This window comes from Hippichthys cyanospilos, chromosome 6 (genome assembly GCF_059441005.1).
Source record: "Hippichthys cyanospilos isolate Australia breed blue-spotted pipefish chromosome 6, RoL_Hcya_1.0, whole genome shotgun sequence".
NCBI lineage: Eukaryota > Metazoa > Chordata > Actinopteri > Syngnathiformes > Syngnathidae > Hippichthys > Hippichthys cyanospilos.
This window is the reverse complement of record NC_142374.1, coordinates 4,922,501-4,939,198: the sequence shown is the minus strand read 5'-3', so window position 1 is coordinate 4,939,198 and position 16,698 is coordinate 4,922,501. Positions and strand designations below refer to the sequence as shown.

The window sequence follows — 16,698 nt, the reverse complement described above, 5'->3', positions numbered from 1 at the left end:
CAGGCCAGTAACTGGCCCCCGGGCCTTGAGTTTGACACCTGTATGCAACAGTCAGCTGAATCCTGGACCTGGTCCAGCACTGTATGAGAGCAGCTGCTCATTGGTGTAGGAATGTGTACATCAATGGGGTGAATACTAACCTATGTAAAAGCACTGTAATGGTGCTACATACAATCCATCCAATTTTCAATCTGCATGGACTGTATTTTGGCTGGCAGTCTTAACAAGGCCTTAGGTGCATAGCCGCCACCTGGTTTTGAATATAGAACCTGCAATTACTCAAATATTTGTCGGCTAACTGTAGCATCAAACTGTGTTTTTGGGACAAAAAAAAAAAAAAGAAAAGAACCCTAAACCCTAATATATAGTTTTGTCTTTATATTCAACTTTGTGAAATAATTTTAACACATTTCTAAAGTGAACATGCATCCCTGGCTGCATAAATGGAAACAGCTATGTTGGATGACTGATTTCATGGACTCAAATTTATTTATGCAGCACTGCACAACAACCACAGTCATAATAAAATGCTGTACACGAATAAGACAATAATAACATCCTGATATCATCATCACCATTGACCCTAATGTTGCATGTTCAATTTGCAACACTGCTTCCACAAACTGACATAGAGTGTTACACTTTTTTACTCCTCAAACAGTTGAGCGTTCAAGAAGGATGACAGTTGTTCTCAAGGTATGTTCAAGACTTTAAATCAGTAAATATTGCAAAAAGAATCATAGTAATAATGATTAAAAGACCAGACAGCGTTGAAACGGACCAATTGTATCGATTTGTGGGGAAAAAAATCTGAAATTGACTGATGACCATTTATGAACATACGGTGTAAGGTTTCCTTCCGCCTGACACCATCAGCATGTACAAACAATATTAAAAAATGGAATATACCTGTAAACAGTTACTTCAAAACTAATTCATTATTTCTTAATACTGTCATTCCAAAGTAATTAGTTACATTATAATATTACAGTATTTGAAATGTAAGGTATTACGCTACTATTACATTACTTTTACATTATTCTCTCAAACATAGCTGGAAATATGGATTTGGCATTCTAAATGTATTTCATTACACTCATTACACATTCAGTGGAATGACTTTAAATTAAAATTAAGTAAACTCGCGTGCTCAAAATTACCTCAAAAGAAATATTATTGCCCCCCCGGACTTTGTAATGATGCCTAGATCGCTGGAAATGTAAAATAAAAATATACAAACAAAACAAACTAAACAAAGTTCTCTGCATACCAACAATACATCTTCAATTATTATTATAAATTTAAATGGTTTAGGAGCTTTTTTGGGGCTATATATTATAATGCATTTTAAGGCGTGCCACTGTCATTTGTTCTGAGTAAAATATTACGAGGTTTTTGTGTGTAATGGCTTACATTACCACGTTACGGCAAAAAGTAATGCATAACAGTAATTACCATACTTTTGTAACGCATTACTTCCAACACTGCCTGTAAACACTATAAACTGCAAATTGCTGTTCATATTTGCAATTCTCAATTTTTATTAATTGTTCTATAGTGAATATCAAATTGCATTACTTAAAAGTACATAATTAGTATATCAACCATTTCTGACACAGTACATATTGCTCTCACTGTACGTATTGAGTTAATTCATCATCATTTCATTATTGGTGTTGATGGACTGTGACATACATTATGGACTGTATAGCTTTATAACAGCCAAGCATACAAAATTATTTACAACGTAGTTGTAGTTTGCGGCGGTGTCCAATTGCACAGCAAACATAATGTTGAAGGTGTGACATGAATTGTGGTTCTTTTTGTTGTCAGAGTAATATTGATATACTAATTATATGAAGTTGTCATTGGTGAAATTTGGGTTTAGGTTTTTGACTCGTTACCAAGATAAATTTATGTTTGTTCATTTAACTTCCATTCAAAGGTAATTAATAAAACATTTTGTAATTCGTAAAACACTTAATTGCAATTTCATCGAAGTTTTATCGTCTAAATTTCAATAAAATACAATAAATGGTTCTGGGCCAGATATGTAAAAGGCATTTAATTGGGTTTCACCAAATGGTCTCCCTACTCTTGCAAAGGTTTGAGAGACACCTTAGCCTATCATGGTGTAATATCGTGGTTAAATTGCCCATATGTCGGCATGTTTGTCCATCTGTCTGACTTGGTGTGAAATTAAACTATGTTTCAGGTCACTGTACAGATTATGCCAAGGAAAAGGGAAGTTGTATACACACACACACATAAACGCACACGCACATTGACGCTCACACATGTAGCTCTTTGCTGACAGAAGGGCTTGGAGAGTGGCTAATGAGAAAAGGTCCTCATGCATGAAAACTCACATCAGCAGGCCAGATTCTCACGCACACACACTTGCACGCGCACACACATTTTAGGCCATTGCTTCCTAGAAATTGTCTGTGTTTTTTTTTTTTGTTTGTTTTTTTTTGCTGGAGTTGTGGGAATACATGCTAAGATTGCATTAAAGCATGTTTGCTGTTGTTTTCTCAAAAAGGGTAAACATTTGTTCCAGAGTGGCTTATTCCTACCCAGATTGATCCATATATTTTGTCAAATATGGTTGAATGTTTTGCAATGTTGGAAATTGTGCCATACATAATGTTTTCCCCAGTTTTTAAATGCCATAACAGAGAAGATTGTGTATAAATGCATCCGCTTTCAAATGGAAAACTGCTGCCCTATTGCCTGGGCACACAACAAGGATTGCTCTGAAGGAAGATTACAAATACTGTACAGTATGTGGAAAAGCAAAAGGATATAAAGCAATGGGTATACATATAAAATATTGTATACAGTATTTACTTTTTTCCTATGTCTATTTGACTGTCTGATTTGTCTCATCCTCTCTGTCCCTTCGTAGCTGTCTATCTCCCTGGAAAACCCTTTTTGACTGTCCTTGTCTTTGTGAATGGGAGAGACTGCATGACATTTAAAACAATAGATACCGCTGTGGTTAAATGTCGTCTTGCTCTTTGCTGTTGTTTTTAGCCATTGATGTTGCTCTAATTTATCCTTTTTCAAGGGTGAAGCCAGAAATTTTGGAGTAGGGACAGCAGGATGACGCAACACTTCAATGGCTCATTCCTTCAAAGCAGATCTAAAACACACCATAACATAAAAAAATCATAACATAATTAATCAACAAATCAAAACAAAAAAGTTTTCATTTTTAAGCATTTAAACATCAATGAACCCGCATCAGCAATTAAAACTTATCACTATATCTGCTACTGTCAAAACTTAAAAATAAAAGGGTGTCTCTCCCTCAAATCGGTCAACAACCCGCCACTCGATTTTCAAAAACAGCTGATGTTTATTAATGTCAAACTATAAAACATACAGAATAACAAAAATAGAAAATACAACATTGTATAGTACAATATTCACATGATTACTTGGTGTCACAGTGAATAGCGCATCCGCCTCACAGTTAGAGGGACCTGAGTTCAAATCCACCTGGGTCTTGCCTTCCTGTGTGGAGTTTGCATGTTGTTCCCGAGCCGGCTGCTGCGGCTTCCTCCCACATGCCAAAAACATGCATGGCAGGTGAATTGGATATACTAAATTGTCCTTAGGTGTGATTGGGTGCGGGAAGGGTTATTCGTCTTCTGTCGTGCAATCGGCTGGCTATCAGTTCAGGGTGTCCCCCGCCTACTGTCCCGAGCCAGCTGGGATACAAGCCTGTGACCCTTGTGAGGAGAAGCGGCTGTTGGATACTCAAACGAAAAACATCATTGAAAAAGTGCAGGCACATTTCAACAGCAAAAGTCACCTCGACGGCTGGATACAAAGAAAAATAAGCTGATGAAAAAATTAGCAGCTTTGTCGAATCAGCTTTACTTCACGACGTAATGTTCACATGCGACTAAAGCAGGAAGTTCAACTCTCAAACACATCCCCAGGGCAATGAACAAAATAAAATACACCGTAATAATGTGCAAACAATATCACAATTACAAAAATAAACAACTTTACATAAATGAACATTTTAGTAAAATAAACTCGACAAATAATAGGTTTATAACAAACTAACTGACAAATAATATTTTGCCAGTTAAAAAGGGAATTTAAAATGATTTGTCCGCAAAGTTTTAATGTTTTGATTCACTTTAAAAAAAGCCAGTGAATGAAGGGGTTGTCACAGACAAACGACCAAGCTTGCTTGACCGGCATAGCGCTGCCTCCCACGCTGAGTATCCAATCACAGAGCACATACATGTACGTTGAACGTGAGGCTTCCTAGGTGGCCTTACTGTCGCCACCTTGTCATCTGATTGGCTATTGTAACTGTCTATTAACTTTATCAGCCCATTCAATCACAGTGCACAGACGCCTGCAAATGTTGATTATGAAGGCCTTGAGCAGATTTCATACAGCCTGGTGACACATTAGGTGAATTCTGATAGGATAAAAACTCTAACCTAAAACTCCAACACTGAAAGGAGTGTAACCTTTTTTCCAAGTCAAAAATTGTAACCTTTTGTCCGTCGCTCCTTCAGCCAATAAAGAAACTTAACATAAAACAAAATTCACATGTGATACATGTCATTGGTCAGATAGACTAGAAGTAAAAAGCAAGATTTTGCTGAGCCTATTTACAAGATAATGTTATTAAAGTACATAGGATCATTATTTTTTACACTTTCTACAATGTATGCTTATAAATTATGTTTGGCACATTGGCGATTTAATTTCTTGGTAAATATAAGTTTTATGGTACTGACATTTCTAACCAGGAAGCAAATCGTCTTGTTGTCTGACTGCCATGCCCCCTTTATGATGTCGTTCAATGTTGCTGGCCACAAAACACCCATCCAACCATCTTTGGCACGAGCAAAAAAAAAGTGTTTTCCTCACATTAAAATGCAAAATAGCACCTATAAAATGCACTCACTGATACACGTTCCTGCTACGAAATCTGTCCCAGTGGGAATTCTGTATTCATGACAAAACTTCTGCCTGCTGGTAACTAACAATAAATGTCCGGCAGTGTGCTTCCAAACACACGTTTTCACCACTTCCCATTTATCTGCAGTAAAATCTTGTAACTAATAAATGAAATGTTGTTGTTTACTTGGCTGTCTTGCTGCAAAATCTCTCATCCCCAATTCGGGGACCAAAACAAAACTAAAGGACGTGAATGAGGTACTTATTCATACAGGCGGTGCATGGGAGGTTCGAATCACTTCTGTGGTCATAAGCTTTTCTCAAGACACGTGAACCTACTTGGGTGGGGCTGGCGTGAGAGCAGAGCATAAGCAAGGAATTGTTGGAAATGCATCACTGAAGGAAAGTAACACTTTGGGGGTGTTTAGGGTGAGAAATCAGCATTGTAGCACATTTATAAGCTCCAAAACGTTGACTTCTCATGATAACACCTTTAAGAGTTGGACTTGGATTCCCTCGCTAAGAGCCAATCAGAGTAAGATTGTTACTTTTTGATGTACCCATCACTGGAATGTTGTCACCTGTTTGCCCTCATCCTAGAATGCTTTGCTCAGCTATGTATAAGAGATGTATTCATTCAAATAATATTTTAAAAGCAAAATAACACAAACGTCTTGGTAAATTCCTAAATTCCAAACAATGCAGGGGCTGTAATTCTGTACATTTCAGTTCATGAAACCATGACTATGAAATGCAGCGCAAACGTTGACATCCTTGACATCCAGCTAGTTACCTTCATTAAGCAAAAAGAGTTGCTCAGTGAAATACACTGAGTACTACATACTAATGCTCTAACACTCAACAAGTTATTCCTGGGTCCATGTATGTATAATTGTTTCCTATTTAGACTGTGTTTACACATCCACATTCCCATGTACTGTATATGGCAGTTTAAGCTTTTCTCACAAATTTGGAATATTTCACTGGGTATCAACGTGGACAGGTGACACAGGTGGTGATGATTTAACAGGTGAAATCTGCTGTTCCGTTGTTCTTAGTCTATCATTTTTAAAATGTTTTCATAATTATCCGGTCCGTTGGCAAAACGTCGGTCCGTCACCGACGGACTTGCGGATAATCCATCAGTACCAGCAAACTGCCTACCCTTGTTAATAATGTATTCATAATGCATACACTCATTTTCAGCATATCAAATATGACACATTTGGTTTACAGTATTTTGCTCCTGACTAATTTGTTTGTTTGTTTTTAGGATCATCCACGAGGATGGTTTCTCTGGTGATGATGTAAAGCAGTACAAGCCTGTTGTTTACAGTAACACCATCCAATCTCTGGCTGCCATTGTCCGTGCCATGGATACACTGGGTCTTGAATATGGAGACAAAGAGAGGAAGGTGAGTCCTTGTACTTGTTCTTAATGTGCATCAATATGCTTGATGCTATACATAGTTTTGGGCTTTTATCACATTTGTGAACAATTTACATCAAATGTAATTATATATAGCCAAGCAACTGTAAGATTAGTGAAGTTAATTGGAGCTGATGCTCAGTTTGCTACACACGTAGAGACAGCAGTTTTAGCAGAGAAGACCAGACATCTCTGTCCGCAACCAATTATTCCAACTCTTCCGGTGGATGCCAAGGCATTACCAGGCCAGTTTGGGGGATATAAGATTTCAATGTGGATGAGTAGCGCTACTCTATGCCCCTCTCATAGCACCAAACATCTCACTCTATTTCTAAAATAGAGTCTGCAAACTCTGCAGAGGAGACTAATTTCATCTGCGTTTATCTGAACTCTTGTTCTTTCGGTTACAATCTCAAGCCCATGACCATAGATGAGGGGAAGAATGTAGAATGAACGGTAAATTGAAAGCGTCACATTTTGGCTCAGCTTCTTCTTCACCACGATGGATTGACACAAAGTCTGCATCACTTCAGACTACGATCCTCCTCCTGCTTCCCCACCTGAATGCTTCCTTCATTGATTATGAAAACCCTCATTGGTCTCAGATTTGGAAGTTCTGATTTTCATTCCAACCGCTTCACACTGGGCTGCGAACTAGTCCACTTACACTTGGAATGCATGGATTGAAGAAGTCAAAATTGTCCCAGAGATCCAATCCTGAGGTCTCCAGTTCTGCAAGTATTTAGTAAGTTCTTTGTGGTGTATATATACATATACTGCATACAGTACATATATTGCATGTGTCTGCTTAAAAGCTGAGGCTTGGAGTCACTATTTTGCTGCTTAGTAGTTGGGCTTGTCTTAGTCTTCTTTCATATATTTTTATGACAGCTTGGATCAGGAAATCTTATACTTTGGGGACGGGAAATTTTATAATTTTTGTATTTTGAGGATGCAGCTGTGCTGGGTCTCCCTGTGTACGCCATGCTTCTTTCCACATCCAAAATATGTGCATCTTCTCACGTAATTTGTCAAATCTCCTTTATCTCAGTGATGAACAACAGTGATGAACAATAACAAGTGTCAATGAAGATAGTTGCTCTTTTTGTCAGGTTCCAGCATGGGTGTGGAGGATGTGAGGTGTTGTGAACCCAATCACAGGGAAGCAGGGAGACCAATATACTCAAAAATAATAATTTAACTAGGCGAGGAGGAAGACCAAATAAGGTCAACCACCATACAACGTAAATAACAACACCAGAAATAAACTTAAGGAAGACTCACATGTGCTCGGGTGATACCTGTGCTCGCGTGGGTTTTCTCCAGGTACTCCGGTTTCCTACTACATTCCCAAATCATAGATGGCAGGTATATTAAACACTTCATATCGCCCTTAGATGTGTTTGTGAGTGTGAATGGTTTTTTTTGTTGTTTTTTTTTATGTCACTGTGTGCCCTGCGATTGGCTGGCAGCTAGTTCGGGGTGTACCGCTCCTACTGCCTGAAGACAGCTGGGATAGGCAATTATAGCCCCTGAGATTTTGACTGGTTTATAACCAGATGGTTTATTTAACTATTTTCATTTCTTGGCCATATTCCAAATGATTTACTTGTAATTGTCAAAAGCATTTGTAGTCCTTAGTTTGTATGAGATGTTAAGCTTACGCAGAACTGTCACCTTAAATGTGGAATAATACCGATGCCACTGAAGATAACATGTATTCTAACCATGTGTCGTATTATACCGTGTTCAATGTCACGGTTTTATAAATCTGCTCTTTGAGGATAAGAGATATCTGTTTTGGGCTGTTCCACACTGAATAAATGTACAGACTGCTTTTGATGCATGAGAACACATTGTACTGTGAAATATGCCTGCTTACCACAAGGAGGACAAATGTTCTTCTAAGTGACTTTTTATTTGCTTTCTATTGAGTTTGATTCAATCATCTCTTCACATGCGGCATCATAGTGGACAAGAAGGCACACTCACAGTGCAGTTCCCACTCGCCACAGGCTCACAGCTAGCACATGATTCAAGGACTCTTGCAGCTAAACAGTCTTTGTCTGTTACTTGTTGATGCATTTTCAATGTGACCGGTAAACATGCGGCTTTACCATTTTGCCCCCCAACCACTCATAATATTTGATTATCAGCTGTTTTATGATATGTAAATACTATTTCCAGACATTGTATTGCTTGTAGCAGAAGAAGCAGTTTGAATTATTTACTGTTTCTCAAAAGTGTAAATTGAAAATGACAGTGATAAATGCTCATTAGACCTTCAGGCAGTCCTGAGAACGAGTCGCAGAAACCCGCACAATATTTTTTTTGTTTTTCACAATTTTAGACCTGTTAGCCCATCCATCCATCAATCCATCCAGCCGTCCATGTTTTGTCTATGGGTGCCCTGTAATAGGCTGGCAACCATCATCCATTTTCTATAGCTGCTTTTCTCACAAGGGTTGCAGGCTTGCTGGTGCCCATCCCAGCTAACTTTGGGCATTAGGCAGGGGATGCCCTGACTTGGTTGCCAGCCAATTGCAGGTCACACCGGGACGAATAACCATTCCTGCACCCAATCACACCTAAGGACACTTTAGTATGTCCAATACACCTGCCATGCAAATTTTTGGAGGGTGGGAGGAAGCCAAAGTGCCCGGAGAGAACCCACGTGGGCACAGGGAGAACATGCAAACTCCATACAGGGAGCCAGCCAGCTGGAATTGAACTCAGATCTCTTAACTGTGAGGCAGACGTGCTAACCACTGTTCCACTGAGCCGTCCAGTTAGTCGACATTATGTATTAACTTTGTTGCATGTACATGTAAGGGAAAAAAAAAAAAAAACACTAAACAAAACAGGAAACAAAAACAGGAAATCAACACGATTGCACATTTCCATGTTGTAAGCCTTTAAGATCTCCCAGTGAGGTCGATGAGTCGGTAAGGAAATGAGCACCAATCACCAACTTGTGGTGCTTGTTTGAGAATCAAACCAAAATTGTTACGTGCAAGAATTCTTAAAGTTGTATGAAGTATTATCAGGTTGGGATGATTACATTCAAACAAAGAAAAGTACGACTGGTGCATATTTAAAAGCGCTCAAAACGAAATGACTTGTACGCTGACTCGGGTCCAAAAATATATTATCAGAATGTCCCGACCGTTAACTAATAACAGTAATCAAATGACAGGTATCCTGGCAGGTTCACCAATATTATGACCCTCCAAAGATTGTAATAACATGGTATTACCATCCAAATGATTTTAAAGCAGTTAAACTAAGATACAATTACTGCATATTGCAGTAGAGTGGCACGGTGGGTAGGGCTCCGACGTTTATGTGTGGAGTTTGGATGTCCTTCCCGTGCCTGCGTGGGCTTCCCCCGGGCAATCCTGCTTCCTCCCACATTCCAAAAACATGCATGAACAGTATATTGGACACTCAAATTTGTCCTTAGGTATGATTGTGAGTATGAATGGTTGTTTGTCTGTGTATGCCCTGCAATAGGCTGGCAAGCAGTTCAAGATGTCCTTCGCCCACTGCCCGAAGACGCCTGGGATAGGCAGCGTCATGCATGTGACCTTAGCGAGGATAAGCGGCTATAGAAAAAGGATGGGTGGATACATTTTGGGCTTTTTGAGTGACTGCTTTTCATCCTCTTTTAAATGCTGAATCTGTCAATGCAGGCATGATTCATCAATGAATGCCAAAAACTACTGTGAAGCCCCAGCCAAAGGTCCATCATTCCAATTAAATTAGTCCTGCTATTTGAAGCGACTAAATCCTAGATCACAGAATTTCAGTATATGATACACTACTAGAGGATTATGAGTGTAATCCACTGAAAAGCATCAGTTCTGTTACCGAGGGAGCAATGGATGAAGGTTAATTGGAGATGTAATGTCTACTAACATACAATGCTGGATTACAAAAATGAACTGAATTTAATGTCCCATAGTGAAACATAATTCATAATTAATTCTTTCATAAGTGCAAAATTCTTGATTCCGTTTGTGGCAGTGTTTCAGTTTTACATGACAGAGAGAGTCATGTCTTCCGATGGGAACCATACTATATGTGAGAAAATTTGCTTTTTCAGGCATCTGTAACACTTGGGGCTCTAATTTGGTAGACAGGCACACGTTGGCTCTATTTCATGCAGGCGCAAGTCTGTTTGGAAATGTTTTAGACCACTTTGCGCAGTTCTGGCCACATAGCAGTTCTGAAGCAACTGTTCACCTACCTAATGGTAAATGCAGGTCTATTTCGAGGCGCAGGTGGTGTAATGCAATTTTGATGGACGGCGGTGTCTGTGCCATCAAAAGCGGCCAAACAATTCCAAATTCTTCCGTAATGGAGATTTTGCATTTCCTCTGGAAAAGACGTCAAATATGTTCTCAACATTCCATCCCACAACGACACACATCAACCAAATAGTCAGAAAAAGTGCAGGCAAACGATTGTGATGGCAGTTAGAATCATATTTTAATACATATGATGGTCCTATATCCAATGTATTGAACAGTCTCACGACAGGTGTTGCAGATTTGCAAATAGAAACAGTGAAACAGTAATACCCTAATTATTCTACATTAATATTTTACTAACCTTTTTTTAATCAGAAATTTAAAAAAAAAAATCAAACTTAATTTAAGTGGATTAATGTAAACCTTATTAAATTATTTGTGTATTTGTCTCACACACGCATCTATTATGCCCGAGTCATTGTCCCTAACCTTTACCAAAGGCACTCTCTCTTTGTAATTGCAATGAGGTCATTGATACTGAGCAATGGAGACTAAAATAACAGCAGACATTGATTTTGAAATGGTTACCTGTGTGTTTTTGTGTGTGCAAACGTTTGTATAATACAGTGTATTCTTGCATTACCTGACAGAGGTGAAATACAGTAGGTCATCTTGCCGAATAGGCCACCATTTGTTTGCATGACACGGGCAGGATGGAACGGTATTGGCAGATATGACAAAACCATTGTGTAAACACTGCGAAAAATAAAAATGGGCCGAGCCGTATGCAATTTGTTGAACTATTCAGTATAGGGAAAGATCTCTGCCGTCGCTGAAGAATCTCAGCTGCTGCTAAATAACGAGCCTGGCTTATCTTTTATATTCACATTTACACACTAGACTGGTACATTTGTTGCATTCTGCTCAGCAAAAAGAAAACATTTTAAAAACTGTGAAATGTAGGCATACAAATTTTGCAAAAATCTCTTTGCGTACTTGTGGACTCAATCTCGTGGAACATCTCCTCGTGAGATGGATGCCTCGTCCTACCCCTAATATACAGGGAGAATAAATTATAATGACGATTGAACACGTGGGGTTATGTACTTAACAAAAAAGATGAAATAACAGAACAATTTGTATATTCTAGTTTCTTGAAAATAATCACTCTGATTTGAACACTCTGCTTTGGTATTCTCTCAATGAACCTCAAGAGGTATAGTCACCAACCAATCAAGGCTTTTCACGTCACCGGTGTGCCTTATCAGGGTTATGTAGTGGATCTCCTTGCTTTATCAATTGGCTTGGGTTGTGCAGAAGTTAGCTTAATCCACACCAACTCCGGACTTTTTCATTAATTAAGTGTGCTTGGTTACTTTTGTCTGGATAATGCAGATAGATGTATAGATCATTCTCTGTTATGGGAATACATTATGAATTCAGACCAGTCTAACCTTCTGATAATACCCCTGATCTGGTCCCGAGCCTTGGCTATAGTTGCTGTGGCAACTTGATGTTTTGCCTTGCTCGCAACACATTCTGCAAGCTTGTGTCCAGGGGCAGTGACACACACACACACACACACACACACACACACACACACAAACCTCACACCTCACACACACTCACACAATGATAGCCCGCTTTAAATAGACTGTGTTCTCATTGTATTCAAACGACAGTTTCATGGATGCGTACAATTAAACTTAGACATTTAACTTAATTAATCGAGGACACAAATCATCCCTATTTCGTTGTTACATTTCAGACACGAGGCAAATGCAATCTTAGCTTCAATGAAGGAGCTAGGGAAAGGGCTCAGCTGCACATATCTGCATGCAAGCATGCGGAAAGTGACATGGCAAAAACACTTTATGTCTCTATGGACATGTGATAAGAGGAGCTGCAACAAGAAGAAAGAGGGTCAAAATGGAAGAGATTTTGCGATTGATAGAAGAAAGGGAAAAAGAGAGCAGGTGGATTCTCCGTCCCCTCGTGGGGTAGTTTGTGCGCACCTTCACGTGTTGCAGTTGCGCTCTGTGTGTATATGAACAACGCCCCAGTGATTAGCATTTTCCCTCTGCTCATTATAGAAAGAAGCAACATGCATATGGAAACACAGAGGTCTTGTTTAAAGCGTGGGGAGCCAACACAGGTTTCTTTCATCATATTTGTATTTCAAATACGGTTATTTTAAAAAATAAAACTTAATCGACCACCAAGTAGTGAACACCAAGTAGTGTAGTGAGCACGTTTTCTCAGAGTACAGTGCATGGTAGTATTCATTCTGTGACACCTACTACACTTGGGCATCAAACGGTAACGATTTACTGTGTGTGGATGGACTTGAGGTGAACAAAATAATAGGGTCTCGGTAGCAGAGATGAGACATGTTGTTGCTCTCTAAGCAGCTCATGCAGACACATTTTCACCCAGCCATTGCAGAACTCCAGTCATGATTGTGAGCCCAGATGAATAGCAGGGTGGTGTCAGTGAGGGCATCCTCATAAAAACTGGGCCACAAAGTTTGCAAAGTTAGAAACATGACTCGCTGTGGTGAGTCCCTTATGGGAAGTCAAAGAAGCTTTATCATATACAGTAAATGGTAAATCATCATGGTTTCTGATGCCCTTAGTAATTTATTTGATTTTTTTTTTTTTATTCTTCCGGAAGCACTCGCTTGTGTCATTTTATTTTTGTGAAGGAAGAAGTTTCTGTGCATCGCTAAATAGAGCCCCAATAGAACTGCATAATTGAAGTCAGTTTATCAAGACAGCTATCTACCAGACCAGGTGATTGTTGTTTTTTTTTCCCTTCCAGGCGTACCACTGCGTTTTTCTAGTTCTGGTTGATAACAAATATTTATTTACTGCACCCATCCATCCAACCAGCCATCCATCATCTTAGCTGCTTACCTTAACTGGTGTTACAGCCATACTGGAGCCTTTCCCAGCTTTCTTGGGTGTTAGCATCACAGTCTGACTTTCAATTTAAATCCCTGTCATGACTCTCAAGTGCGAATTTAGCATTTTCATAGGATCACCTGTTTTCTAAGTTTAGTCATTTGGCGTTCGCAAGCTGAGCCGTGATTCGGTCGTCCTCCACAGAGCAACTGTGATGTGATTTTTAGTGGGCAGCAAGTGGCAAAATAGCCATCATCTGAGATGCAAAAAAAGGAGTGGATTTTGCTGCTTAATTCGTATTTCACAAACACTGTATAAACCATAATGCTGTGTTTAAAATCAAAGCGCCAAATATAACATTATTTATTGTAAGGCACATTTTTGACTTAACGTCTCCTTTGAGCAGCCCGGCACATTTCAGCAGTACTGAGCTCTGCTTCGTTTGATCCCTCACCTCTCGTTATTTTCAGCTTCCTCTCTGCCACATCCTCTTTCCTCCGCTGATCAGAGCATCAATCGCTCCATCACTTCCTCATTTCTTTGTTTCTGTATTCTTCATGGTATTCATATTCTCTGACTTCACAGTCTGTCCTCTTCCTATTTATATACTGACTTTGATTTTTCCGAGGATGTTTTAATTGAGGACGTTTTATTCATCTGTTGTTATCTATTTCTGACAACACTACAAATATTGGTTATTTTCATGATGCTCTGTCCTGAAACAGCTCTTTAAAATTAATGTTAAAATGTTAAGCTGTTTTATGTGAGGGCATATGCAGCAAGACCAGGATAAATATAGTAAACCAAAGAACGTCGCCATCTTGAACGTGAGTGAGAAAAACTGTATCCTAGCAACAGAAGTATGATCCTACACCTGCGATGAACTGATTTTGGTTGGTGTGTGATTCAGATTAAAGATTTAACTTGGATACCGAGATGTGACATGATGAGAATGGGTTTTCTTTTTGAACTTGGACAAATAAAAACTAGAATGCAGTGTGCTTCTGCAACACTAGATTGGTTTGATTGCTAGTTGCATAGCCCTTCTTAGGTTGTATTCACAAGCGTGAACCTCTCTGTGTGGAGCCAGATGCATTTGTTCTTTCTGCCATTTTGTTTGTGGATGAGGATATGAATAAACTGGTGTGTTACTGCCAGGCATTGAGATCAACTGGCAGCAGAACACACTGGGACAGATTCCAGTATCCAGTGACCTGGATAGGATACATACTTTAGAGAATGAAATGAATGCCTGACATTATGAATTTCCTTGAATACTTATGCATGACATTTTGAAACGGTTTAAAGGTTGTATGCCTGCAGCAAGGCAGCACAATGACTCATTGGTTTGTCCCGCTTCCTCACAGGGAGAAGGGAAAACCGTTTCAATCTAGGTGCCGGCCTTTCTAGTTGCCTTATTTTCTATGCGTGGTAAGGCCATTCGTGAGTAGTTTTTCACTTTAGGCGGCTTATAATCAATTTGTACTTACTGTCTCAATTGTAATTGCACTTTGATTAACTGCCGTCTTGGGTGTGGTAGATTTTGCCCTGTCAGCTCCTGTGACCTTGTAGAGAGTACGCAGAAGAGAAAATGACTGATTTGGTGACTGTATTTACTCAATCGCATTTTTCTCTGGGTTTGTTCAGGTCTTTTGAGCAGATTAAAACCCTGCAACAATTATGAGGTCCATAGAAAGCTTTGGATTTGTGAAAGCCCTCAGAGCAATTAGAAGGGAAAAAACAAGTGTTGAACGTCAACCCATTCCATGACTTTGCCCATAGCACTACAGTCAAGCTTTTGGTGCTTTTGTGATCTGTGAACTTTGCTGTATTAATAATGCCAACTGAACTGATTGATAATTTGTAGTTCAGGCCAATTATTAAAAACATTTGGCTTGATTCTTTTACTTTTTTTCTTTACGGGGTGACAGCTGTGTGCGTATGTGCATGAGTGGGCCTGTTTATCATATCAAAGTACATAACATGAGGAAGGCTCTCAGTCTTTTGGGGAACAAACACACTGAAACCATGCATAACTTCCCTCACCAACGCGCGCAAGCACACAATCACAGTCTCGTTTACTTCCCTCACTGTGTTTAGGAGACTGGCACTGCCAGTGTCATATGATTAGCACATGGACCTCCCAAGTCACTGTGCTCAGAACAGGACCATGATGCCTTGCTTGTCGCTTAAGGCCGTTGAACATCAGCGCTGGTGTGCCATGCACTGCATTCTAAGAAATGCATCATACTTACACATACTGTTCAGAATTCCTGGATAAACTAAAATCTTGTTACCCTCATTGATCAAAACATGACTTTAGTGACGAGCGAAATCAACTTAAAAAGAGAACTTGATTTGTTGTGGCAGAGAAGTATATAATTTAGCAGGAAAGTAGGAGGGTAAACTATTCTTTTTCTGGCCATCGCTGATTAGGCTGCCACTTATTGATGAAGTTCGTGCTGTTGCATTAATAATGGTCATTCTCCAACTCTTGTCCAACCATCCAAATTCTCTACCTTATCTTGCTCAGGGTCACAGGGAGTGGGATCCCAAGGCAAACAGCACACTAGATTGATTGCCAGTCACCCTGAGGGCACATAGAGACAGATAGCCATTAACACTCAGATTTGTGCCTTACCTGAGTGGGAACAAAACCCACACTGTCTGCACCATATGCACGTGATTATACCCCTACACTATAAGTGATCTTCACCTTTTGTCATTTCCAAATTAGTTGGAGTAAAATACGACTAACACTAGCTTTCACATTGGGCCATGTCATTTTACCTCAACCTTAAAAACCATGATTTGTAGATAAATACATTTTAAAAAGAGGTAAACATTTAAGTGAATTGCCTTGATTAAATGGGAAGTTTTACATTTTCCTGCCAAAATCCTTTCACCTTATTTGTTAAAATAGCCAATAAGGTTTGATAGTAATACATGATAAATAAGATGTATGACAAAAATCTGCTGCTTCTGGTCTTATCTTTGTTATTCAAGAAACCACCATGCCAGAGGAAGAACAAACCCAGAGACAACCAAGAGACAAACCCTTTGAATTGCCATGACTGAAGTTGGCTCTTTTCACAGCCACAGCAGCGTAGACCTCATTCAAATCAGCTGGTCTATGCTCGAATGAAATTCCAAACATGGAGTCTAATCCTTTTCTGTG

General features: G+C 39.3%; 1 protein-coding gene across 1 annotated transcript in view; it reads left to right on the top strand.

The window, feature by feature from the left end:
• Positions 1 to 16,698, top strand: part of LOC148421933 (guanine nucleotide-binding protein G(o) subunit alpha) — a 90,748-nt gene that overhangs the window by 14,572 nt on the left and 59,478 nt on the right. The window contains exon 3 of the mRNA XM_088416466.1: positions 6,209 to 6,350. Within this exon, the coding sequence (XP_088272592.1) occupies positions 6,209 to 6,350 (142 nt within the window). The remainder of the gene's footprint in view (positions 1 to 6,208; positions 6,351 to 16,698) is intronic.